This window comes from Nannospalax galili, unplaced genomic scaffold (genome assembly GCF_000622305.1).
Source record: "Nannospalax galili isolate Female #2095 unplaced genomic scaffold, S.galili_v1.0 scaffold35, whole genome shotgun sequence".
NCBI lineage: Eukaryota > Metazoa > Chordata > Mammalia > Rodentia > Spalacidae > Nannospalax > Nannospalax galili.
The window spans coordinates 543,559-570,725 of NW_008336449.1; the positions used below are offsets into that span (position 1 = coordinate 543,559).

Below are 27,167 nucleotides of genomic sequence, written 5' to 3' on the forward strand. Positions count from 1 at the left end.
TATTTTTATTTTATATGTACACGTGTATTGCTTGCATGTAGATAAGCACACCTGTGTTGTGCGATGCCCTCGGACATCAGAAGAGGCTGTTGGATCCTCTGGAACTGGAGTTTCGGACAGTTGTTAGCTGCCATGTGGGTGCTGGGATTCAAACCCAGGTCTTCTGCAAGAACAGCCAGTGTTCTTAACTGCTTTTTCTTTTTTTTTTTTTTTTTGAGACAGGGGTCTCCCTGTAGCCCCAGCTGGCTTTAAAGGTGTTCACCACCATGCCTGGCTTATTTATTTATTTATTTTTGGTCTTTTTGTGGCAGGGTCTCCCTGTAGTCCCAGCTGGCCTGGAACTCACTGTGTGGACCAGGCTAGCCTTGAACTCACAGAAATCCACCTGCCTCTGCCTCCCTGAGTGCTGGGATTAAAGGCATGCACCACCACACCCGGCTCAGCTTGTTATTTTTATTTTATGTGTATGAGTGTATTGCCTAGATACACTAGTGCACCTGCGTCATGCAATGCCCACAGAGGTCAGAAGAGGGTGTTGAAGGGAGCTGGAGAGATGACTCAACAGTTAAGAGCACTGACTGCCCTTACAGAGGACCCGGGTTCGATTCCCAGCACCCACATGGCAGCTAAGAACTGTCCTTAACTCCAGTTCCAGGGGAATCTGATGCCCTCTTCTGACCTTGTAGCATTGCACTACATGGGTGCACTCCCGTACATGCAGGCAATACACTTGTACACATAAAAAATAATAATAGTATTAAAAAAAAAAAAAGAGAGAGGGTATTGAATGCCCCTGGAACTGGAGTTACAGATGGTAGTTTGCCAGGGTGTTGGGAATCGAACCCAGGTCCTTTGTAAGAGCAGCCAGTGTTCTTAACTGCTGAGCCATTTCTCCAGACCCCTTTTTTATTTAATTTTTAAAACATTGCCAAGCTATGATCATCTGGGAGTTGTCTTATGGAATGGTGAAGGAGTACCACCTTACCACCATCTAATGTCTGAGGCAGCTCTCTGATTTCTTTCTTTTTTTTTTTGGTCTTTTTTGAGATAGTGTCTCCCTGTGGCCACAGCTGGCCTGGAACTCACTATGTAGACCAGACTGTCCTCAAACTCACAGAGATCTGCCTCCCAAGTGCTGGGATTAAATGTATGTGCCACCATACCCAGGTGATTTCCTGTTTCTTACTGAGTGTAGCTATATCTCCCATATACTTGTCCAAGGCCTGGAGTCACTCAGCCCTGGTTCTCTCCTGCCCAGTGCATATGAATAGTAACCCACGAGCTGACCCCTAGCCCTAGAGCCACCATGATATCCCTGCTGCTGTCCTGTCCTCTACAGTTTATCCACTCATGGCCCAGGGAGATGACAGTGTTCTTGGATCAGAATCCTAGCCACTCTGTACCTACTCAGGGTAGACCCCATGCTCTCTGGCCTCAGAGCCCCTTGAGGCAACTTTGCTGGTATGCCCAGGAACCCCTCTTCCCCAAAAATCATTGTCCCTGTGCACTGAGAGCAGGTGACTGCCTAGGCACTATTCTGTCTCAGCCCCCAGTGTCTTTTTGCCTCAAAATGTGCATCGAGTCTTGTCTGATAGGTGGGGTTATAGGTACTGCCTGCTCTCAAGTGCTGTGACCCTGAATGAAGGGCAGATTTGGTGGGATTGGGGTTAAGATGGGAAGATGAGGAGAGACCTGAAAGAAGTGACTTGAGGCTGCGTGGTAGGATCATGAGGAAACGGCCAGACATCGTCCTGGGCGTGGCACACACTGTTGTGAAGAGGATGTCATCCTTTGTGCGGCAGATAGACTTTGCTCTAGACTGGATGGAGGTGGAGGCTGGGCGAGCCATATACAGGTAAGGCTCACAGATGCCCAAAGGTGTGCAGTATACAGAAAGAACTACAGGTATACAGTGTACAGAAAAGCCCCCAGGTGTGCATTATATGGAGCAGTCCCCAAGTATGCAGTATGCATAAAAGTCCAAAAGTTTATAGTATACAGAGAAGCCCCCAGGGATGCAGCATACAGAAAGGCCTGCAGGTATCTCCATCTCTGGATATCCCTGTTGACGTATAGTGGTACTGCTGGTAGATAAAGCTCCATTCCTATGGAGAGTTTACAGAGAAAAAGATAACTTGCTTTATTCACTTCCCCACCTCCAGGACCCATGGAAACACTTTTTGTGGACATCTTGGGTTCTCTGCACACATAGAGACACATTTTCAATGGGCATCACTCCATGTCTATACACATAAGCCCACACCATCCTGTCAAAAGACCTAAGTCATTTAAAATGGTCTTTATAAGGTATTGCTGCTCTGTTTTCAAGTCTTCTGATCCTAGATGGACTGCCCTTGACCCCACATCATAGCTGCCTTTCCCCTACTCAGGTCATAGACAGATCTGACTTAGAGTTACCAATTTTTGTGATGTTTAAAATTTAGGCTAAGAAAAATTAAAATGCTTATTCAAAATAGTAAATCTATATATATTAGCACAAATATTTTTAAATGAAAACTAACTGTACTTTACAAACCTAAAAATAGATATACTGAGATGACTATATTCTTTGATTTGTTTCACTCTGTGGTCTGGTTGGCTGCTGGGAAGCTGGTTCTGGGGGCAGCTAAGGCTGGTGGGCTGAGGACCTGTGTGTCTCTGCAGACAAGGAGATAAGTCCGACTGCACATACATTGTCCTCAGTGGCCGGCTGCGCTCTGTGATCCGGAAGGATGATGGAAAAAAGCGTCTGGCTGGGGAGTATGGCCGTGGAGACCTTGTTGGTGTGGTAGGTGCCAACTCCACTGTCAGCTTTCTGTAACATTCTGGAACTCACTTGGCTGGTTTCCTGAGGTCCAGGGAGGGAGCCTGACTGACCTGTGAGAGAGTGACCCCTTCCTTCCAGCTGGTCCACTCTGAGCCCCAGGTCCTGCCTTCCATCTGGGGCCCCATCTTGGTCTTCTAGGAGGTCCAGAGTACTGGTCCCTGGTTTCTGGGTGCTCATTTGTGCCCAGATGAGTAATGTCCTGGAGGTCTTGACTGAGACTGGCAGCTCACCCTAGCTTCCCAGTACTGCCTGGCATAGGTAGGTTCTTCTGTCCTGAGATACAGATGACCAGCCTCTGGATGCTGCAGTGATGGGCTTGTGGAGCTGCATGAGGACAGTGGATTCCAACCTGTACTTCTGGCTTCTGCTACTGGGTTGTTTTTTTTTTTTTTTTTTTTTCTTTTTGAGACAGGGTCTCCCTGTAGCCCCAGCTGTCCTGGAACTTACTATGTAGACCAGGCTGGCCTTGAACTCACAGAGATCCATCTGCCTCTGCCTCCCACCACGCCTGGCACTGCTAATGTTTTTAGTTTGGTTTCTTCCCTTGAGGAAGGTCTTACTGTAGTCTAGGCAGGCCTGGAAATCACCATATGACTTGAACTGACTTGTCCTTGTGATCCTTTTGCTTCAGCTTCCTGAATTTTGGGAATACAGGTGTTAGCCACCACACCATGCTGAGTCTGCCTCCCACCCCCTTTTCCTCCCCTTTGAGGCAAAGTCTCACTGTATAGCCCAGGCTGGCCTTAAACTCAGAATCTTTCTGTCTCAGTTTCCCTGTTAGAACTACAGGCATGAGCCACCACACCAGGCCATCTGCTGCTTTTTTTTTTTTTTTTTTTTTTTTTTTTTTTTTTTGGTCTTTTTGAGACAGGGTCTCCCTGTAGCTCCAGCTGTCCTGGAACTCACTATGTGGACCAGACTGGCCTTGAACTCACAGAGATCCGCCTGCCTCTGCCTCCCAAGTGCTGGGATTAAAGGCGTGCACCATCACACCTGGCTCATCTGCTACTTTTTTTTAAAAACGTTTTAAACCAGGCCTGGAGAGATGACTCAGTGGTTGAGACCACTGGCTGCTTTTGCAGAGGACCCAGGTTCAGTTCCTAGCACCCACATGGTGGCTACAAACCATCCTTAACTCCCAGTTCCAGGGGAATCTGACGCCCTCTTCTGACCTCCATGGCGTTGCATGACATGGGTGCACTAGCATGCATGCAGGCAATACACTCATACACATAAAATAAAAATAATAAAAATATTTTTAAAAAACGTTTTAAACCAGTGTTCAGGGAAGTCTGGAGGCTCTTTGCTATCCATCAGTAAGGTCTTAGGGAAGCCTTCCTGATTCTGGAGATTACTGGGCAGACATAGCTACTTCCTTTTGCATAGCCCCCATGCCCGTGTTTCTCCTGCTCTGCTTTCCCTGAGCTCTGCCTGGCAGTGGGTTTTCCGTGTCAGAGTCTGAGACTTCCTGATGTTCAGCTGGCCCTGTTCCTGGCCTTAGGGTAGCCATGTTGTGTGTAGTCTATAGGTCTAGTCACTAATTCCTATTTGGAAGCCTTCACAGCTAGCTGAAGCAGATGCTTTCATGCTGCCCCCTGGAGTCCTGAAAGCTATGAGGGACACATCTGATGTGGACTCTAGTGGAGGGCATAATTTCTCTGAAGGCATTTGTGTGTGAAGGAACGTTCAGAGTTCTATGTGATAGCCAGTGGTGCCAGTCAGTGTCTGTGTGTGAAGCCTGTCTGGATTGCTAGGGTGGCTTGTGGCTTCTGAAACATTCCAGTTGTTTTGACAGCACAGTCTTAGTCATTTTGCTTCCTTCTGTGCCTCTTGACCATGCAGCTGTGTGCAGCTCTCTTGTAGACTGCCATCCACCTGAACTGCCCATGTACTGGGCTCCCTAAGTGTGGTCAACTTGGCCCACCTGGGAGCTTAGACTGATCTGTGGGACTCCAGTATCTGACTCCTCTTCCTTAGGTGGAAACACTGACCCACCAGGCCAGGGCAACCACTGTACATGCCGTCCGGGACTCAGAATTGGCCAAGCTGCCAGCAGGAGCTCTGACATCCATCAAGCGCAGGTACCCACAGGTAAGTGTGTCACAGAGCCCCTGTTCCAGCTGCACCTCTAGCCCAAATGATGATTTAGTAAAGTGCAGATGGATATAGTATAGAACAGGCAGGTGTGATGGTGTGAGGAAAGTGATACATAAGACCATACTTTCAAAGAGAGGGACTTTTTAACCTGTGCAGCTGAGAACAGAAACTTGAAGAGAGTGATGGCAGACAGCAGGCTACCACCACATCCAGCTCAAGATGCAGCTTTTTTTTTTTTTTTTTTTTTTTTTTTTTTTTTTTTGGTCTTTTTGAGACAGGGTCTCCCTGTAGCCCCAGCTGTCCTGGAACTCACTATGTAGACCAGGCTGGCCTTGGACTCACAGAGATCCGCCTGCCTCTGCCTCTGGAGTGCTAGGATTAAAGCCGTGCGCCACCACGCCTGGCATGAGGCAGCATTTTATGAATGGTTTCTTTCATTGTTTTGCCATGTCCTACTGTGTACCACAGTCCATTTGTCTGTTCTCCAGTTGGTGGGTGTTGGGGTAGTTTCCTATTTGGGACTGTTGGGGAAAGGCTGCTGAGCACATTCTTTTTTTAAAAAATTTTGTTTTGGCGGGGCTGGAGAGATGGCTCAGCAGTTAAGAACACTGGTTGTTCTTGCAGAAGACCCAGGTTTGAATCCCAGCACCCACATGGCAGCTAACAACTGTCCGTGACTCCAGTTCCAGGGGATCCAACAGCCTCTTCTGTCCTCTGCGGGCATTGCACAACACAGATGCACCTACCTACATGCAGGCAATACATGCATACATGTAAAATAAAAATAACAAAATATTTAAAAAATTTTTTTGTTTTAATTAATTAAATTTTATTTTATGTGTATGAGTATTTTGCCTGCATGTATGTAAGTGCACCCATGCATGCAATGCCCATGGAGGTTAGAATTTCAGTTTCCCCAGTTCTTAGATATGCCAGATACTTTTTCATGTGCTTATTGACCTATTTTGAAATTTTGTCACTTGGCAAAGAAATTATCTTTTCTAAATTTAACTTTCACTTTGAATTCACTTGTTAATTTTTAACTATGATAATTTTATTTATTTACTTATTTGTGGTAAGGCTGGAGATTGAACTCAGGGCCTTCCATATACTAGGCAAGCACTATGCCACTGAGCCACATCTCCAGCCCTTTTTAAATTTTATTTTGAGACAGTATTGCTAAGTTCCCCAGTATTGCTAACTTATGACCCTTCTGCCTCAGCCTCCTAGTGCTGAGATGGGATGTGTGAAATATCATGCTTGACAGGTTATAGTTATTTTTAAAAGTTCTTAATGTTTAGAGAAACATTCAGATATTGGTGCATAGAATGCTGTGAGAATGTCCCAGGGGTATGTGTGAATTGGGACTATTAAGAAGAATGAGGTGACAGTGGAATTCCCTAGCTCTTTTGTTTTGTATGTGATTCAGGTTTTTTTTTGTATTAGAGTACATTTAAAAACAGTCTTCTTGCTGGGTGCACGCCTTTGATCCCAGCACTCAGGAGGCAGAGACAGGTGGATCTCTGTGAGTTCAAGGCCACCCTGGTCTACATAGTGAATTCCAGGACAGCTGGGGCTACAGAGAGACCCTGTCTCAAAAAGACCAAAAACAAACAAACAAAAACAAAACAAAACAAAACAAAACAAAAAAAACAGTCTTCTTAGCAGTTGGTGCTAGCTCAGACTTCTCTGTTCAAATGTCATTGTCTTATGTCTTAAAATTTGGACAATTTCACATCACATCCATAATCAGGAACAGAGAGCAATGAATGCACACATACTGATGCTCAGCTTGCTTTCTGCATTTATATAGCTCAGATCCCACCTACAATTAAGATGGGTCTTCCCACATCAGTTAATATGATCAAGACAATCCCCAACAGGCATGTCCAGAGGTCCATCTTCCAGATAAGTCTAGATTCTGTCAAGTTGGCAATTAACACTGCCTCATCTGGCAGCCAGAAAGGTGTACATGGGCTCTTGTAGCCCATAGATGTTTCCAGTCACTGGCAGTTTTGGAAAAGCAGACCCAGTCTCCTGTTTGAACATCGTTGTGGCATCTTCAGTTCCCAGAATTTCACCATTTAAAGATGTGGTTTAGGGTTTTCCTTGTTTCTCTACACCAAGGTTGTGACCCGATTGATTCATCTCTTGGGCGAGAAAATTCTGGGCAGCCTTCAGCAGGGATCTGCAACAGGTGAGTCTCAGCTCTACCTTGGAGCTCTGCCTCTGCCCCACCTACTGCCCCATCCTGCCCCTGCCTGGGGAGGGAGAATGAGGCATAGAGGCCAGGGAAGACCTCTGGGGCAGTCTGGGTTACTAAGCTGCCTGACTCTTGAAAATGTCCCTGAACTACTACTAGACATGAATCTGAGCAGGGTGGGAAGAGCTTAGATTTTGGCAATGCCAGAAGATTTTGCTGATATTCCTCAACGTGGGCAGCACAGAGGGAAATTCTACTATGTGTGAAAAGAAATATGATATATCTCCCTCCTATTTCTGTCAACTGATTAGAAAAAGGAAACAGAGAGTGAAGCCTCCAGGAGAGTGGGATAGTTGGAGGCTGCTGTTGTCTGTCCTATGCCAAGTATGAAAAGATGGTAAAACAACTACAGTGTATCAAGAATTAAAAATCTGTCCCAGTGTGTTTATTTTCTTCTAGCTCTAAGAATGTCCCTTTTTAGGAGTCACTGGTCATTCTGTGTTCTCAGGCTGTCCTGGATCAAAGATACGTGAAGAATTCCAGTGTTGCTATTTGGTGCTTTGCTGTTCTGTGCACTCTATACACATGGCTCTCTCCTGCCTTTGCCTCCATGCCTCTGCCTGGGCCACCATTCCACATGTCCCTGCTCACTCCTAGGTGCAGCCTCCTGGCCTCCTCACCGACTCTGCTGATCTCAGCCCTCATCTTTTGCTTCATTTTTCAATAGTTCTCTCTAGCTAGCTCATTTGTGACCTGTCCCTGTACTGACAACGTGAGCTGTGCAAGGGCAGAGTCTGCATCTGTTTCTACAACTGAGACTGCTGCACATTATTTCGTGTTTCTTGGAAGGACAAATCCTCCTTGCTGTCATAGCCTGATATTTTGAGGGTTTTTTTTGTTTTTGTTCTTGTTCTTGTTTTTGTTTTGTTTTTGTCTTTTCGAGGCAGGGTCTCCCTGTTAGCCCCAGCTGATCTGGAACTCACTATGTAGACCAGGCTGGCCTTGAACTCAAAGAGATCCACCTGCCTCTGCCCAGTGCTGGGACTAAAGTCACGTGGCTGATATTCTGGGTTTTGTTCTCACTTAAATCTTGTATTTTGACAGACTGACTGTGCTTCCAGTGTGGACACAGCAACAGGAGCTGTGAGCCTCCCTCTAGGGTATGCTCATCTCAACCTTATGAGTCTGCAAGGCTCTTTCCACATGAGGTCACATTCTGAGTTCTGAGTAGACGTGAATTTTGGGAGGGACACCACACCATTTAGCACATGTGATATCTTTTTTGTTTTGCTTTCAACTTATCTGACCATTATGTTTGAAGAAAGTTTTTCTTTTTTAATAATTTTTTATTGAATTTTTATGTATTTCATACAGTACATCTTAATCGTTTTTATACTTCCTTCCCCATTGGCCCCCTCCCATAGCCCCCCAACTGGAATTTATACATTCTATCATTTGTGTTAAGGCCTATCATGTCAAGTTAGTGTTCCCAGATGTTCCTCAGTGCAAGTTTATCTACTGAGGTCTAGTCAGCCTATCTAGAGTCCCTCCTTTTAAGAAGATCAGCTCTTTCTCACCCAGTAGTAATCAGCTGCCAATAATTCTTCAACTAAAATTGGTACCTGTTGTCAATTTCCACAGTTCTGTGCTGGGTTTTTGTCTACTTGAGTTTGGTGGGTCTTGTGCATGCTGACATCATTGCTGTAGGTTCATATGAGAAGAGTCCCAGGAGCCTGTAGGACCATTTCCATATGTCATACACTTCCTCCCTGGCTCTTACAATCTTTCTGCCCCTTCTTCCATAATGGTCCCTGAACCCTGGGTGGGTAGATTTTAATATGGGAGTCCTGTCCAAGGACCCACACTCTGTAGACTCTTTTTCTCTATGTTTTGGTCATTTAAAAAAATTTTTTATTTTTATTTTATGTGTATTCTTATATTACCTGCATATAGGTAAGTACACCCGTGTCATGCAATGTCCGAGGAGGTCAGAAGAGGCTGTCAGATCCCCTGGGACTGGAGTTACAGAAAGTTGTTAGCTGCCATGTGGGTGCTGGGACTCAAATCCGGGTCTTCTGCAAAAACAACCAGTGTTCTTAACTGCTGAGCCATCTCTCTAGCCCCTGTTTTGGTCATTTGTAACCTTTTGTGTTCCTGGCCCTCTGTTGCATGAGGGAATGTCATTGATGGGATTTGAAAGATGCATTCGTGTTCTCTTCATCCCTTGTTCTATGTTCTGTAAGCCTTAGGTGTAGAGGCTGCATCCTAGATGTGCCAGGTAGGCTTGGGTAATTCACAGACAATCTCTGTGTATGACCAGTTGTGGAACTCTGATACTTTGTTTCTGTTGAAAAAGAAGCTTCAGGCTGGAGAGATGGCTCAGCGGTTAACAGCACTGACTACTCTTGCAGAGGACCTGGGTTTGATTCCCAGCACCCACATGGTGGCTATGAACCGCCCTTGACTCCAATTCCAGGGAATCCGAAGCCCTCTTCTGACCTCCGTGGCATTGCACGACATGGGTGCATTCACATACATACAGGCAATACACTCATACACATAAAATTAAAATAATAAAATATTTTTTGAAAAAAAAATATATAAGATGCTTTTAGCAGGGCGTGGTGGTGCACACCTTTAATCCCAGAACTGGGAAGCAGAGGCAGATCTATATTGTGAGTTCCAGGCCAGCTGTGGCTGCAGGGAGACCCTGTCTCAAAAAAACAAAACAAAACAAAAAAAAAACTGCTTTGATGGATAGCTGTTGATTACCCTAGAGATAAAAGTACCACTACTACACCAATGTTGTTTGCTGTGCTGGTCATTGATGTGGTTTTTAGGCCTTGACTGGGGTTGGACCATCAATTGATGTTTCTTTCTTACCAGCTTGCATAGTGCTCTTCAAAGCTATGAGAGCTAGCCTTCAGGGGAGGTGGCTTCCAGGTCTCTTGCTCCAAATTCTGTCTTAAGTATGTCCTGTCTTCTGCAACAGAGTCTTACCTTCAAGTTCTGGGAGGTAATAAAGGGCTTGAAGGAAGTTTTTCAAATAAAGCACATACTGGACCATGTTTTTGTCATCTCTTCTGATAAGCTTTACCTTTTTATTTTAAGGCTTTAGACCATTTCCATCTAATGTAACTATATTTTGTTAGGATTTATGTATGCCATCTTTTTTATTTTTTATTTTTTTGGTCTTTTTGAGACAGGGTCTCCCTGTAGCCCCAGCTGCCCTGGAACTCACTATGTAGACCAGCCTGGCCTTGAACTCACAGAGATCTGCCTCTGCCTCTCGAGTGCTGGGATTAAAGGCGTGCGCCACCATGCCTGGCACTAAAAACTGTTTTGTTATTTTTATGTATGAGTATATTGCCTGCATTTATGTGAGTACAATGCCAACATAGCTCAGAAGAGGGCATTGGATTCCCCTTGAACTTGAATTATGTATAGTTCTTAGCCACTGTGTGAGTGCTAGGAATCGAACCCAGGTCCTCTGCAAGAGCAGCAAGTGCTCTTAACCACTGAGCCATCTCTTCAGCCCTATTTGACCTTTTTTAAAAATCATTTTTAGTTTATTTATGTGTATGAGTGTATTGCCTGCATGCATGTAAGTGCACTTGTGTCATGCAATGCCCATGGAGGTCAGAAGAGGGAATCAGATTCCCTGAAACTGGAATTAGAGACAGTTGTTAGCTGCCATGTGGGTGCTGGGAATCAAACCCAGGTCCTCTGCAAGAGCAGTCTGGCTCTTAAACATTGAGCCACCTCTCTAGTCCCCACTTGACTATTTTTCAATTTTATTTATTATTTTTATTTTATGTATACTAGTGTATTGCCTGCATGTATGTGAGCACACCCGTGTCGTGCAATGCCGTGGAGGTCAGAAGAGGGCTTTGGATTCCCCTGGAACTGTAGTTAAGGATGGTTCGTTGCTACCATGTGGGGGCTGGGAATCGAACCCAGGTCCTCTACAGGAGCAGTCGGTGCTCTTAACCGCTGAGCCACCTCTCCAGCACCCCCACTTGACTATTTTTAAACACACTATTTTTACGAATTCTGATTTCCACTCTCTTTATAGGACAATGTCAGTGGTCACTCTAGGAAGTAAAATGTTTTATGTCTGTGCTTGTCCTCATCCACTATTAGCAGCATGTTTTCACTTAAGTGGAATGAGAGCACCTTATCAGGTTTAGATCACATTGCCCTTTCCTTTGTTTTCTTGTTTTCCTTTTGAGACAGGGTCTCCCTGTAGCCCCAGCTGTCCTAGAATTTGCTATATAGACCAGCCTGGCCTACCTCTGCCTCCAGAGTGCTGGGATTAAAGATATGTACCACCACACTTGGCTCCCTTTGTTTCCTAAACCATTACCTCTGCATGCATCTAGAACCATGTATTTCAAAAAATTTGCAATCCAAAATCCAAACTTTTTTAGTGTCATGTCAGCACTCAGAAATTCTGAATTATGGAGTATTTGCAACTTTCAGATTAAGAATGTTCAATCGGTAGTCTGGAAATGTTCCAAAACCTGAAAAAGTCAGAACCCCAAATACTCTGGCCCCAGGAATTTCAAATAAATGACACTGGACTTGCCTTTAAATTGTTCTCATCTTTAGTTGTCAGAAGTTTTATTTCAATATTCTTGGATTTATGCTGTTTGGGGTTACCTCGGCTTCAGTCTGTAGGTTTATATCTTTTAACAATTTTGGAACATTCTTAACCTTTCTTTCTTCACATATTCTTTCAACCTGTATTCTTTCTTTCCTTTTGGAAACAAAAGGACATGAATGCTGGGCCTTTTGTTATTTTCCTCAAGGTATCTGGGGCACTGTTCATTTTTACATCTTTTTCTCTCTCTGATGTTTAAATGGAATTGCTTCTTTTTGATCTGTCTTCAGTATCACTTGCTCTTTCCTGTCACCTTAGTTCTCCTTTTAGGCCTATCCAGAAGGGTAGTCTTTTTGTTGTAGTTCATCCTCCCCCTCCTCCTCCCCCTCCTCCTCTCCCTCCTCCTCTTCCTCCTTCTCCTCTTCTTCCTCCTCCTCCTCCTTCCTCCTCCTCTTCTCCTCTTCCTCCTCCTCCTCCTCTTCCTCCTCCTCTTCTCCCCCTCCCCCTCTTCCTCCTCCTCCTCCTCTTCTCCCCCCCCCATTCCTCCTTCCTTCTTCTTCTATTATTTTGAGTCCTGGTCTTGCTGTATAGCCCAGGCTGGCTTCAAATTCATTATGTAGCCCAGTCTGGCCTGGAATTTGCCATCCTCTTGCCTCAGTCTCCTAAGTTTTGGGATTACAGGCTTGTGTCACCACCACTCCTGGTCCCTAGAGAGTTTTATATTTGTCATTGTTATTGCTCTTCTTTGTTTTTGCTGATGTTGTCTGTTTCTACATTTGTTTCATGAGTGTTCATGATTGGGTTGGAACTGGTTGTGTTTTATTGTTCCTATCAAATAATTCTAACCTCTGTGCCATGTTTGTTGACTGATTTCTCATTCTAGTTAAGATTCTTGGTTCTCAGTGTACCTGGTAGTTCAGATTATACATTGATATTTTGAATATTATATTCCCATTAAAATATTCTGCACGACAAGGGTGCACTTACCTACATGCGGGCATAACACTCATACACATAAAATAATAAAACATTTAAAAAATATTTTATGGCAGGCTGTCAGTGTGCTTGCATTCACAGCTCAGGTCCTGCCCCAGGACTGAGGTTTAAATTTTAACTAAGTTGTTAAGGTTGTACCAGTTTGCTGTCTGGACTGTGGTTTAAATTTTAACTCAGTTGTAAAGGCTGGAACAGTTTGTTGTCCTGTATGTCCTTGAGCTAGTATGATTGCTGGCTGGAGCTTTGTACCATCCTCAGTTCTCAGAGCCTCTTCAGGGATTCTGGTCAGGCTAGCACAGGCAAATCTAAAGAATTCCTTTTTCTGCTTCCCACCTCTGACTTGGGAAGGGTTTCTGCTTGCTAGGTAGAGGAGCTGCTACTGGCTCCTCTGAGACTCCCTGGGGGCAACCTCCATGAAGAGGGCCCTTTCATGAAGCAAAGCCAGTTAGCAGCCATCCTTTGCTTGCTGAATCTTGGGAGGGAGCTGCTTTCTGTAGCCTTCAGGGCCTCTAGGTGAGGTGTACCTGGCTTTACTTCCCTTTCGACCATAGCCAAAACTTTGTAAGTGCCTTGCTTAAAGACTAAGAAAGGATACACAAATCTAGCAACAGAGCTCCCATGTTGGTTCTACCTAAAACAGGGTTCTGGAACTGGAGAGATGGCTCAGTGGTTAAGAGTACCTGGTGCTCCTGCAGAGGGATGGGATTTAGTTCCCAGCACCTACATAGCAGCTCACAACCACCTGTAACTCCAGTTTCAGAGGTTCTGATGTCCCCTTCTGGCATCTGTGGACACTGCACACACTTGATACACACATATACCACAGTTAAAACACTTATACCCATAAAGTAAATAAATCTTTTTTTAAAAAAAACCAGAGGGTTCGGGCTGGAGAGATGGCTCAGCGGTTAAGAACACTGGTTGTTCTTGCAGAAGACCCAGGTTCAAATCCCAGCACCCACATGGCAGCTAACAACTATCCATAACTCCAGTTCCAGGGGATCCAATGGCCTCTTCTTTCCTCCCAGGGCATTGCACGACACAGGTGCACTTACCTACATACAGGCAATACACACATACACATAAAATAAAACTAATAAATAAAAAACATTAAAAAAAACCCAGAGGGTTATGACAGCTGAGGTCATTGGGGAAGGTGAGAGAAAGAAAGGGAACCCTAAGGGGGACCTGCTGCAGGAAGAGCAAGAGAAGGCCACCCTGAAGAAGAGGCGCTCAGACCTACCATAGGGGTGACGTCCATCTGCTTCTGCTAGGTAGCACTCTGAGCTGTGGGCTTTGGGGTGTTTTAGTTATTTATCTATTTACTTAGGTAATGTTTCCACCTGATTAGGAGTGGTGAACAAAGCTGGGCATGGTGGTACAGGCCTTTAAAACCAGCACCTGGGAGGCAGGGGCAGGCAGATCTCTGAGTTCAAGACCAGCCTGGTCTACACAGTTCCAGGCGAGTTGGGGCTACAGGGAGACCCTGTCTCAAAAAGACCCCCCCCCAAAAAAGAGTAGTGAATATTCCACTCAGTTTGTGGAAGCAGCAGGCGCATGGGTAGAGGACATGTGAGTACCTGGGGACTCCTTGTGAGCTCTGTGGGCAGAGGTTCTACTGCCTCACAACACCATGTTGTGAAATACCTGTAGAGGTCAGAAGAGGGCATCAGATCCCCTGGAACTGGAGTTATGGATGGTTAGCTGTCACGTGGGTGCTAGGAATCAAACCTTGGTCCTCTGCAAGAACAGTCACTGCTCTTAACCTCTGAGCCTGTGTTTTTTTTTAATATTTTGTTATTTTTATTTTATATATATGAGTGCATTGCCTGCATGTAGGTAAGTGCGCCCGTGTCATGCAATGCCCTCGGAGGACAGAAGAGGCCATTGGATCCCCTGGAACTGGAGTTATGGATAGTTGTTAGCTGCCACGTGGGTGCTGGGATTTGAACCCAGGTCTTCTGCAAGAACAGTCAGTGTTCTTAACCGCTGAGCCGTCTCTCCAGTCCCTGTGTTTTACTTTTGGATAGCCAAATGGTCATCCATTTAGCTGTTTTCTCCATCAAGCATCTGTGTCCTTGGCTCTTTTTGTTTTTGTCCTCAGCTCTTTTAAACAATTTTGCACTGAACACGTGCATGTATGCGTGTTATATATGCGAGGTATGTGTATGAGTGTATGTATACACTATGTGTGATGCATCTGGCTGTATTTAGTATGTGTATGGTATGTGGGTAGTATGGTATGTGTGTATGCTATGTGAATTGTGTGTGGTATATACATATGATGTGTATGAGATATGTATGTGAGTTGTGTGTGTGTGTCTATGATATATGTATGATGTATGTGGGTGTGAGCATGGTATGTGTGTGTGTGTGTGTGTGTGGTATGCAAGTGTCCTCTCAAGAATGCACAGTTGTTGCTGTTTGTCATAGCCTGCAGTGAGTGCCTGATTCCTTAGCTCTCAACACTTTCCTTGCTCTTAGATTTGCTTGGAATGCCCTGTACCCAAACCCACCATCCTGTACCCTGTGTCATCAGAAAACATGGAGGCTGTCCTGGTGGCTCAGCCTCCCAAATTGATTTCTGGCTCTGTGCCTACAGGTCACCAGCTTGGGATCCACACAGCAAGCAGCAAGTGGGACTTGGGGAACCCAGCCGTCAACTTGTCCACGGTGGCAGCAATGCCTGTATCTGAGGATGTACCCCTCACTGCCTTTGCTCTGGAGCTCCAGCATGCCCTCAGTGCCATCGGTAAGCCTCACAGTGGTCCTGAGGATAAATGCTATCAGCTTCCCAGGAGTCATGACCTGCCTTCTATAATACTAGGAGTGGATCTTGAGCTGGGGGAAGCTCTGCTCCGAGGGAATCCTCCAAACTGAGGGACTTTCAGGTTCTGAGGTCTGTGCGGGCACCCCAGAATATTAGTAGTGTACAGTGTGCTTGAAATTCTTAAGGTGAGGGGCACTCAGTGACTAGTGGAGGCTTCTTTGGCACACCCCCTACAAGACCCCATCTTTGGATTCCGAGCTTTGCCAGCACTCTTCTTGCTGCAGTGGGTGCTTCAGTGTGTGGCCAGGTTGCTGACAGACTTAATGGAACAATGCCCTTGGTTGAGACCAGGTAGCTTGGATAGTAGGGGGTTAGGATGTGACCATTCTCTGGACCAGCAGCAGGAGTGTTGTAAGTCCAGGTGTGGAACTCAGGACTGATCATCCATCTGGAGGAAGCTCTTAAATTTTGGCGTTTAGGGCTGATAAAAGGCTCAGCAGGTAAAGGCACTTGTTGCCAAGCCTGGTGAGTTTGATCCCCAGGACCACAAGGTGGAAGGAAAAAACTAATGCTCAGAAGTTGTCCTCTGATTTCTATGCTCTTCTGAGCACCACCCTAAACACAAATAAATAAATGTTTAAAAACTTTTGGAATCCAAGAAAAGGTAATTGAAACCTCAAGAATTCTTAAGAATTCCCACATTCATAGGGTATTTGATACTTTTCTTAATGTTTTATTTAAAATTTACATTATTTATGTCATTTTAACTAAACACAATAATAAGACAGTCATCTTTCTGTGGTAGGCTATACTAAGGGTCTCAGGATTGTCTCTATAAAAATGGTGGCTTGATTTTTTTTTTTAAGGGTTGAATAATAGGTGGGTGTGGTAGCACACACTTCAATCCCAGCAGAGGCAGGCAAATCTCTGTGAGACTGAGGCCAGGCTGGTCTGCATAGTGAGTTCCAGGCCAGCTGGGATGACAGGGAGATCCTATCTTTTTTTTTCTGTCTTTTTGAGACAGGGTCTCCCTGTAGCTCTACCTGGTCTGGAACTAGCTATGTAGACCAGGTTGGCCTAAAACTCACAGAGATCCACCTGCCTCTGCCTCCCAAGTACTAGGATTAAAGGCGTGAGCCCAGGCTGGCCTCAAATTCTCTGATCTTCCTGCTTCCATGTAACAAGTGCTGGAACTGCAAGCATGGGCCACCACTCTGAGTTATGAAGTGCTGGGGATCAGCTTTGTACATGCTGGGCAAACACTGTAACAACTAAGCTACATCAACAGCTCCAGAGGTTCTTAATTCTAATTCATGCAGACCATTTTTTTCTACATAAATACTGCTTTTGTATTTTATTTTTTTATTTTATTATGAGTATATTGCCTACATGTATGTAAGTGCACCCACATCATGTAATGCCCATGGAGGTCACAAGAGGATGTCAGATCCATTGAAACTGGAGTTATGGATGATTGTTAGTGGTCATATGGGTGCTGGGAACCAAACCCAGGTCCTCTGCAAGAGCAGCTACTAACTGCTGAGCCATTGCTCTAGCCTTGCTTTTGTATTTTCTTGAAGCAATACCATCCTGCTAAGAGATCATGGCCATCTTTTTAAAAACTCTGTTGTTTTGAAATTCTTTTTAAATTTATGGTCTGTGTGGGAATAATTGGGGCTAAGTATAATGTAGAAGGTTCTTTTATTAATATTTTATATTAATAAAAATAATGTTTTGCCTTTATGCATGTATGTACACCACATGTGTGGAGTGCCACTGAGTCCAGAAGATGGCATCAGATCTTTTGGAACTGGAATTATAGATGGTGGTGAGCTGCCATGTGGGTGCTGGGAACTGAACCTGGTTCCTCAGCAGGAACAGCCAGTCCTCTTAACCACTGAGCCATCTCTCTGGCTTCTAGAAATAAGGTTTATTTTTGTCTGTAGGGACAGTTGCAGTGCAGGTTCACTGTGCTCTACTTACCAACTGGTCTGGATCTGATGAGAGAATATTTACACACAAAGTGCATGAAACAGGTTTATTACATGAACTTGGCAGCAAGGGACAACAGGAGATTGGATTCATCCTCAGCTGGTCTCCAGGGTTCAAGAAGGCTCTGCTTAGTAACCTTGAATGCGGTCTGCATTGTGTCTAATACCACAGGGGACAGGACTGGCTGGGCCAAACAGCTAGAGAATATCCTATATCTAGGAGCACGGCATGAGCCCAATTGTCCTGATTTTCCCATCTCATCTCAGGAGCCAGCACATCCCATGGTGAACTGTGTGACTCCAAGGTTATCTGGATAGCTGTCCTGCAATAGTCAGTATAGCCAGAACCATCATTTCGAAAGGCCATGCTGCCCAAGGATCTGCTCTTGCAGAGGACCCAGGTTCAGTTCCCAGCACCCACATGGCAACTAATAACCATCTATAATTCCAGTTCCAGCATGGCTCTGGCTCCCAGAATCTGGAAAAGAAGTTGTTAGGCAGCCAGGTGGCAGTGCTGTCCAGGCCAACACAGACTTAGGACAACAGCCTGGCTGGGTGCTGGCTTAGGCCACACCCTATAGACTAGAGACAGGTAGTGCTGGTGAGCCTCCTGTCTTTTAGAATACTTGGTTCCAGTGAGGCCAGACACCCTACTCCCCCTCACCTAGATCTGCCCGTCCTGTGCTCTGTAAGAAAAAGCACTCTGTCTCCCTACATAGAACCCAAAACCTTTGGCAGAGAGAGATATGGTCAGTATGGTTTGCTAGCAGGAGCTGGAGCCTTGGCTGTGAACTCTTGGAACTCAAGAGCCTAGAACACTGTCAGGCTTGGGGGGTGGTTTATATTTCCATAACTGCCCCCTTAGTAGCCCCCAGGTCAGCCTAGAGCTGCAGGAGTACCCTGGATCCAGCCTGGGGTCAGGCTAGTAGCTCTGTGTTCTATGAAGCCAGATACCATCTGTCTAAACTTGAAGCTGTGACAGCCATGCTCCACAGTGGCCCTCTCAACTGTAAAGACACCCTTTCTCTTTATGCCTCTAAGAAACAGCTGCCAATTAAAATACCATTGCCAGATGCCAGACACAATGGCAATGTAGTCCTGTAGTCCTAGCTACTACAGTCCTGTATGCCTGTAGTCTTAGCTACTTGGAAGGCAGAGGTAGCTAGATTGTTTGAACTCAAGAGCTCAGCTTGGGCAACACAGTGAGACTCTGTTGCAAAACAAAAAAGTCTCTTATGGATTAACTTTTTTTTTGGTCTTTTTGAAACAGGGTTTCCCTGTAGCCCCAGCTGACCTGGAACTCACTATGTAAACCAGGCTGGCCTTGAACTCACAGAGATCTGCCTGCCTCTGCCTCCCGAGTGCTGGGATCAAAGGCGTCCGCCACCACTCCTGACATGGATTAACTCTTAATTACATACTCTTGAAGAGCTTGTTAAGAATGATTAAGTTGCCGGGCGTGGTGGTGCATGCCTGTAGTCCCAAGCACTTGGGAGGCAGAGGCAGGTGGATCTCTGTGAGTTCAAGGCCAGCTGGGGCTACAGGGAGACCCTGCTTCAAAAAGACAGAAAAGAATGATTAAGTCTTCCAGCACTCAGGAGGTGGAGGCAGATGGATCTCTGAGTTCAAGGCCAACTTGGTCTACACAGTAAGTTCCAAGCCAGCTGGGGCTACAGGGAGACCCGTCTCAAAAAGACAAAAAATAAATAAATAAATGATTAAGTCTCCCTGTGCATTATCACTGGCTTTTCTACATGGCATGAGTCTGCTAGGCCCTTTTCCACCCAGGGTTAGGATACTCCTTCACCACCACCAGGGACATGGTAAGGCCCCTTCCTTAGAGCGAGCACTGCTCTCTCTGCATTGCTCCTGAGCTCCTGGTGGCCTTTCCTTGGCTAACTGAAGAGACAAAAATGTGAAAAAATTACATCTGCATGTGAATGAACTGGATTGGGATCTAGACCACTTGAAATATGAATTGGGGGACTGGAGAGATGGTTCAGCAGTTAAAAGCACAGGTTGCTCTTGCAGAAGACCCAGGTTCCATTCCCAGCACCCACATGGCGGCTAGCAACTGCCTGTAACTCCAGTTTCAGGGGATCCAGTGCCCTCTTCTGACATCTGTGTGCATTGCATGACACAGGTACACTTACATACATGCAAGTAATATACTCATACACTTAAAATAATAAAAATAATAGATATAGATTGGGGAAGTTACAGTCTCAAGCTTTACTGTTGCATGCTGTCCTTACCTCCACTGTGTGTCCATACACTCAATGGCAGGGTCTTGCAGAAACTTGGTTCACATATCAACAGGAGACCAGGGTTTGGAGAGGCATCCAGGCTTGACTCATCCTCAAGACTGGCAGCCCCTGTGGGGAGCTGAACTAGGAAAAGGAGTGAACACTCTGGTCCCTTGTTTATCCTCAGAGGTAGCTTCCCTGCCAGGACAGACTTCTAAAATTGATGATTGTTCTTAGGTCCTGTTCTGCTGCTGACCAGTGACAACATCAAACAACGTCTCGGCTCTGCTGCTCTGGACAGGTGTGCCTTCAGCCCCTTTGTGGTCCCACATAGAAAAGCCTAGACAACCTCTACTTCTTCCTCTTAGCTGGCCTGGCATGGCACTGCCCCACTACCCCAATGCCTTGGTGTCTACATATTCTAGTATGTTCCTTGTCCAGCTATACACTGTACTCAAGATATATGCTGAGTAGAGGCTGGAGAGATGGCTCAGTGGTTAAGAGCACTGGCTGCTCTTGTAGAGGGCCCAGGTTCGGTTCCCAGCACCCACATGGCAACTAACAGCCATCTATAATTCCAGTTCCAGGGGATCTGACACCCTCTTCTGATCTCTGAGGGCCTTGCATGATGGATACACTTACATACACACATAGGCAATACCCTCATACACATGAAATAAAAATGAATAAAATATTTTTTAAAAGATACGTGCTGGGTCCCATCAGAGCTCCCAGAGGACCAACTAGGCCCATACCCCTCCTTATCATATGGGCAGACCTGCATCCTACCTTCCCTTGAATCCCTAATATCCAGGCCTGGCCATAGCCTCTGCTCAACTATGTAGGCCCCGGCACCGCTCTGCTGTTCTATGGGAGGGGGTGCTAACAAAGATGCCAATCCTCTCTGAGGAGGAACCTCTGGGAGCCTCCATAGAAGGTGATATGCTACCTCATGGCTTGCAGTATCCATGAGTACCGGCTGTCCAGTTGGCTAGGGCAGCAGGAGGACATCCACCGGATTGTGCTGTACCAAACAGACAGCACACTCACACCCTGGACCCAGCGCTGCATCCGTCAGGCTGACTGCATCCTCATTGTGGGCTTGGGTGAGCAAGAGCCAACGGTGGGTGAGGTGAGTGCCTGGAGGAGCCTTCCATCTTCAGAACCCTGTTCTCTTTCTTTTGGGGTACAGTTTAGACAGGGCCTCCCTGTAGCCCCAACTGGCCTAGAACTGGCTATGTAGACCAGGCTGGCCTTGAACTCATAGAGATCTACTGCCTCTGTGAGTGCTGGGCTCAAAGGCGTGCACACAACTTAGAAAGCTTTTGCTATATTGATTTCTAGTAATTGAATAGAAATAATGCCCTATTTTATATCATTCTGAAATTTCTTTTTTCATCAATACTTAGGATTTTGAGGCTTATCCTCTTGTTCCTCCCCTTTTTATAGCTACTTGGCTTTCCACCTGTGAGCACCCCATACTCAGTTCATGCATCCTCAGCCAATGGGCTATGATGTTATTCATAGCAAAAGTCTTGTGCAAGGTGCCTTCAGGTGCCTACAAATTGCTGACCCTGGAGGATGTGTGTGCATTGACTAGATGTTACCAAGTTGCTTTCCTGGTTCCTTTCAGTTTTCCTTTGTTCATGGAGACAGGTGTGGCTGATAGGCTCCATGTCCTTCCCAGTCCTGGGCACTGTCAGTCTGTTCATTTTCCTAAGCTTTGCAGTATGAAGTGGTACTTCTTTATTCAAGTTAGTGTTCCCATCTCCTCTCTGCTCTATCTGCTCTGCTCTCGTCTCAAGCTTCTGCCCTGCCTGTGTGATCCTAGGGTAGCTAACATCATCCCCTCTGGTGTATGTTCCCTTTCTGCAGGAGGAATGCTGTCATATAGGGGCAGTTGCCTCAGAAGTACATCATTTGTGAAAGTCACAGCATGCATTCATGAGGCAGTATTAGGAACATAGGAGGAGGCACTCTTCTTTCATACCCCTTGCAGCCATGCTGGCCACTAAGCACACACAGTGGGTAGACCATGTGGTCAGGGTGAGAGCACCCCAAGGATGGGACATGTCATAGCCTAGCTACTTGTTAGGTCATGCACAGTCTGTCTTTTGTGGGATCAGCTGTCAGAGCAATGTCCAGTATAGACCTTGGTGATAGCTCTATGTTGGTCCTTGGCTCTATCCTATGCTCAGTCCTGAGGTTGGCCAGGCCCTATTCTTCCCCAGCTGGAACGGATGTTGGAGAACACAGCTGTGCGTGCCCAGAAGCAACTGATCTTGCTGCACAAAGAGGAGGGCCCAGTGCCAGCCCGCACTGTGGAATGGCTCAACATGCGGAGTTGGTGCTCTGGCCACCTGCATCTCTGCTGCCCACGCCGTGTCTTTTCCAAGAGGAGTCTGCCCAAGCTGGTGAGGCCTTGTGGGCTGGCTCATTGGGACTTAGCCCTGACTGCAGCATTCCTGGCCTTCTCATACACATTCAGAACTTTCTTTCTCTCTACATGATCAGGGCTTGTGGGCTTTGGTTGGGCTTGCTTCTGAGCTCTGGCTATGATCTGAACTTTGAGATTCTTGGGCCATCATAAAATTCCATGCCTTACAGATAAGGAGAGGCATAGCATGGTGGAGACACAAGCACAGAGAGGTCATCAGGTCCTGGGAACCAGTGAAAGTAGAATGATGGGCCTGATGGAACAAAGGCTGAGAGTCTCACATTCAGAGATCTCATGGTTAGGTCACCACCCCACCCCTCCAGGACAGAAGCAGACAGAAGTCCTGAGATACCTCTTCCTCGGGGCATCCTTAGTTCTTTGCACTGGGGGCAAGCTAGGTGGTAGGGGGCTAAGGCTGCCCACACGCCATAACCCACTCAGCCCCCACAGTTCAATGGACACTATCTTGCTGACTGCATCTTTGCCCAAACACCATGATCCTGTGAGCACTATTTGCTTAAAGGACCAAATGGAGAGACTCCTGTGAGGACATCCTGAGGGGCTCTGGTCTCTGAACCCATTTGCCCTCTGCCTGCACCCTTAAGTGAGGGTGCTGTTGAAGCTGTGTCCTGGAAATGGCAGGATTTTGTTCAAATCAGGACACACAGAGTTCTAGCTGGGGAAATATACAAACCTCTGTTTTCCTTTGGTTCCTCTCAGGTTGAGATGTACACACGCGTTTTCCAGCGACCCCCAGACCGGCACTCAGACTTCTCCCGCCTGGCAAGGGTACTGACAGGCAATGCCATTGCCTTGGTGCTTGGAGGGGGTGGAGCAAGGTGAGCCCCCACCCAGCTATGTGCCACATTTGTAGGGGTGACAGTCAGTCCCACAGGCTGTGTGCTGGGTACTGGGAAGACAATAGTATGGTGCCATGGATGAAGTCCCTGCCATCCTCAGGAAAGAGTCCCCGTGGATGGCAGAGGTGTGACTGGCATGTCAAAGTACCTAGGTGCATGTTGTATGTATAGCCCAAATGGGCTGGGTTTCACTGTTCCTAGTTTGGAAGAAAGTGTATTATATGACTGTCTATGCTTAGAAGTATTTGGTTATCCATGTGTTTCTTCTTTAAAAACTCTGTGTTTTTGTCCTTTGCTAGTTCCCCATTGGGCTCTGCATGAGGCTCTTTCCATCTTAATATCTATTCTATAGTGCAATGACCTGATCTGCTCACAAACTAGAGAAGTATTCTTTAGTTCTTTGGGCTATGGATTCCTTAAAGGATTTTTAGCCCAAATAATTCTTGCCCTGAGTAGTCATCTGACCCTTCTGAGCTGAAAAAGAAATGGAGGCATATGTGTTATGAGGAGGATAAAGTAGTATATGCCCCTTCTGGCAACCTGGATATGAACGAAGAGGCAGACCAGACACCACATCTCCCCAGGAAGAGGAGCGTTGGGGAATTGGACCTCTTGTTCAAACTGGTGGTAAAGTGACATCACTGTATCCATTGTGTCTTGATGCCCTAAGGAAGCTGGCCCAGAAGAGTGAGGTGATGGCCTGATTTGTCAAGCATGGAAGAGGCCCTGGTTCTTTCTGTGGGTCCAGACAGTGAAGGCTCAGAGCAGTTAGGTCCAAAACCAGTCATGGCTTGCAGGTCAGGCCAGCAGCATTTTCAGTGAATCTACCACTTTACTCAATGTGTACTTAGAAGCCATAAGGTTCCATAAGGCACACACAATAAACAGTCCTTTGCCAGACCCTGTTGGTGCCAAGTCTAGACATTTGTCAGAAATAACCACTTTCAACTCTTTTTGGATATCTACTTGTCTGTATTCTAAGCAGCATTCATGTCTGACTAATTGTGTGGTTCCTTCAGTTTTAGATTCCTGACTTCCTACCCCTCCAACAAGCTGTATCTCTCGGTCCCTATGTACCCTCATCTGTCTGTAACTCTACCTCTGTTCCTCATTCTCATGATCCTCATGAGGTTCCCCACTGCTACATCCAGTACTCACTGTACGTAGCATTGTGAGGACATAACTTTTCCAGAACTAAGTCTTATCCATGGGACCGTGCAATCACTTTTTCTTCTCCAGAGTTCATAATTATTTCATTTGTTTCTGCTTGTTTCCTGATGTCATCTGTGCACTCCACAGACACTGCTAGAAGCATTGGTGTCTGCTCCAAAGGTTCAGACAGACCAGGCCACCTCTGTTAAGTTGTTCAGGGTCACACTTTCTCCAGCCCATCAGCCCCGTCATCTCTGCTAGTTGCTTTCCATCACACTGTTAGGATGTTGTCCTGGAATTTTCCTTTACCCTCCTCCTGGCAAATGCCTTTGTTTTTCTCTTGTGTCCATCTCCTGCATCCCATGTCTTCCTCTGTACACAAAGTTCCTTGTGGGAGATAAAAAGTTGTTAACACCAGACCTATCAGGACACATTCTTTTTTTTTTTTTGGTCCTTTTGAGACAGAGTCTCCCTGTAGCCCCAGCTGTCCTGGATTCACTATGGAGACCAGGCTGGCTTCGAACTCAGAGATCCGCCTGCCTCTGCCTCCCAAGTGCTGGGATTAAAAGTATGTGCCACCACGACCGGCTCAGGATACATTCTTACTCTGCTCTCATACTTGAGTGATAGTTTGACTGGTCATGGAACTCTAGATGGAAATTATCTTCTCTGAGTTTTTCAGCATGATTACATTGTGTGTGTAGCTCCTGTGTTGTTGAAATTATCAATGCTATTTTTATTCTGGCTCTCTTTTGGAGTCTTATGTTTTGGAAGGCTCTGATGATGTCTCGGTAGTGCTGATGTTCTCACCCGTGACCCTGAACTCCACCTGGGTCCTTTCAAATTTGGAAACTCATGAGTTTCAATTCTGGGAAATGCTTTATTTTAAAAAATAATGTTTGCTTTTTTCTGTTCTCTCACCCTAGAACTTCTAAGACTGTATTCTAGTAGGATCCTCTGAGTCTCATTTCTTTTCTTTTTTTATCTCTGTGTTTTTGTTCTGTTTTCTTTTAGATTTTTTCAAATATTTTTCATCTATTCTTTCCTGCTAAAATACTTTAACATTGGATTTTTTTGGTTTTTTGTTTTGTATGTTTTGTTTTGTTTTGGTCTTTTTGAGATAGGGTCTCCCTGTATCCGCAGCTGGGTGGGATGCTCTGTGTAGACCAGGCTGGCCTTGAACTCACAAAGATCCACCTATGCTGGGATTAAAGACATGTGGTACCACACCTGGTATTGTTTTTTGTTTTAGCAATAAAAACTTTATTGAATTATGAATTTTAAAATGGAACACTTAATTTAAAAGTGGAACTATTTTAACCTTATTCTTTCAAAAATGTTCTTTTTTTTTTTGGTCTTTTTGAGACAGGGTCTCCCTGTAGCCCCAGCTGGCCTGGAACTCACTATGTAGACCAGGCTGGCCTTGAACTCACAAGGATCTGCCTGCCTCTGCCTCCCGAGTGCTGGGATTAAAGGCGTGTGCCACCATGTCCGACTAAAATGTTCTTTATTTTATTTTATTTTTTAAAATATTTTATTTATTATTTTTAGTATATGCATGTATTGCCTGCATGTAGGTAAGTGCACCCGTGTCGTGTGATGCCCACGGAGGACAGAAGAGGTTGTTGGATCCCCTGGAACTGGAGTTACGGACAGTTGTTAGCTGCCATGTGGGTGCTGGGATTTGAACCCGGGTCTTCTGCAAGAACAACCAGTGTTCTTAACCACTGAGCCATCTCTCCAGCCCCAAATGTTCTTTATTTTTAAAGTGATAGGAACTACCCATAGGCCAATTCTTAATATGGACATTTAAATGTTCATGTCAAAATGATCTGGGCCAGGCGTGGTGGTACACGCCTTTAATCCCAGCACTGTGGAGGCAGAAGTAGGTGGATCCCTATGAGTTCAAGGCCAGCCTGGTCTGCATAGTGAGTTCCAGGACAGTTGGGGCTACAGGGAGACCCTGTCTCAAAAAGATCTGTAGATAAGAAATGAGAAAAAGAGCACTTTTTAAGACAGAGTCTCCTTATGTGACCCAGATTGGCCTAGAGTTTGAGATTCTCCTGCCCCAGCCTCCCAAGAGCTGGGATTACAGGTGTACATCTTCGTGCTCTATTCCCTCACAGTCTTCTCTTTGTTTTACTAATACAGTGTTGTGTTGAGGCCATCAATAGCACATCTTTTACTTGCTGACTTAGTTGTTTGCCTGCTTAAATTTTCTCATATGCACTCGTGAATATGGCTTTGTCCACTCACCATGGTGTTTGATGCTGGTGTTCTTGATGGTATACAGAGGTATGGCTGGGCAGTATTCCGTCATCACTGTGCTTTGCAAACTCTTATTTCTGGTAAGATGTTTGGATTGTTTTCTAGTTTCAGTTATTAGGAACAAAGTTGTAATCACTATTCTCTTTGTGGATGTGTGTTTTCTTTTCTCTTAGGCAGATAACTAGGAGTGGCATTACCTGACCATGGGATAGTGATACTATTTATGCCTCCCATAGCCATGTAGGAGAGCTCAGTTTACCTCTTCCTGTTTATCCTTGGTATTGTCAGAATTTAAATTGTAGCCACTCTAATGGGTGTGCAGTGTTGCTTCATTTGATTTGAATTTGGAACTCCCTGAAGCTAATGATGTGAGGCTTACTCTCTTGTACTTCTGAGCCATTTGTGCCTTTTTCTTTTGTGACATGACCATTTGAGGGCTCTAACCCATTTTGAATAGCTTGTTTCTTATTTTTGAGTTGGAGAAATTCTTTCTATATTCTGATGACAATTCTTTCTCAATGGCGTCTTTGAATGAAGCTTTTAATTGTGTGTGTGTGTGTGTGTGTGTTTGTGTGTGTGTACATACATGCACATGCTCGTATATGGTTAGGTGCACGAGGGGAGCAAAGAACAACCTCAGGTGTGGTTCCTCAGTCACCATATACCCTTTTTTTTTAAATAGAGTCTCTTAATGGCATAGAACTTGTCAAATAGTCT

At 45.5% G+C, this 27,167-nt stretch overlaps 1 protein-coding gene across 7 annotated transcripts in view; it reads left to right on the forward strand.

Annotated features, from left to right (window-relative positions):
- Positions 1 to 27,167, forward strand: part of Pnpla7 (patatin like phospholipase domain containing 7) — an 81,986-nt gene that overhangs the window by 43,603 nt on the left and 11,216 nt on the right. For 6 of the 7 annotated variants that reach the window (XM_017797651.2, XM_008831185.3, XM_008831184.3 and 3 more), the window contains 9 exons: positions 1,724 to 1,855; positions 2,665 to 2,788; positions 4,805 to 4,918; positions 7,052 to 7,121; positions 15,329 to 15,478; positions 19,971 to 20,034; positions 20,697 to 20,865; positions 21,965 to 22,147; positions 22,891 to 23,009. In XM_017797651.2, coding sequence (XP_017653140.1) covers positions 1,724 to 1,855; positions 2,665 to 2,788; positions 4,805 to 4,918; positions 7,052 to 7,121; positions 15,329 to 15,478; positions 19,971 to 20,034; positions 20,697 to 20,865; positions 21,965 to 22,147; positions 22,891 to 23,009 — 1,125 coding nt within the window. The remainder of the gene's footprint in view (positions 1 to 1,723; positions 1,856 to 2,664; positions 2,789 to 4,804; positions 4,919 to 7,051; positions 7,122 to 15,328; positions 15,479 to 19,970; positions 20,035 to 20,696; positions 20,866 to 21,964; positions 22,148 to 22,890; positions 23,010 to 27,167) is intronic. The other variant, XM_017797653.2, reaches the window with a different exon arrangement.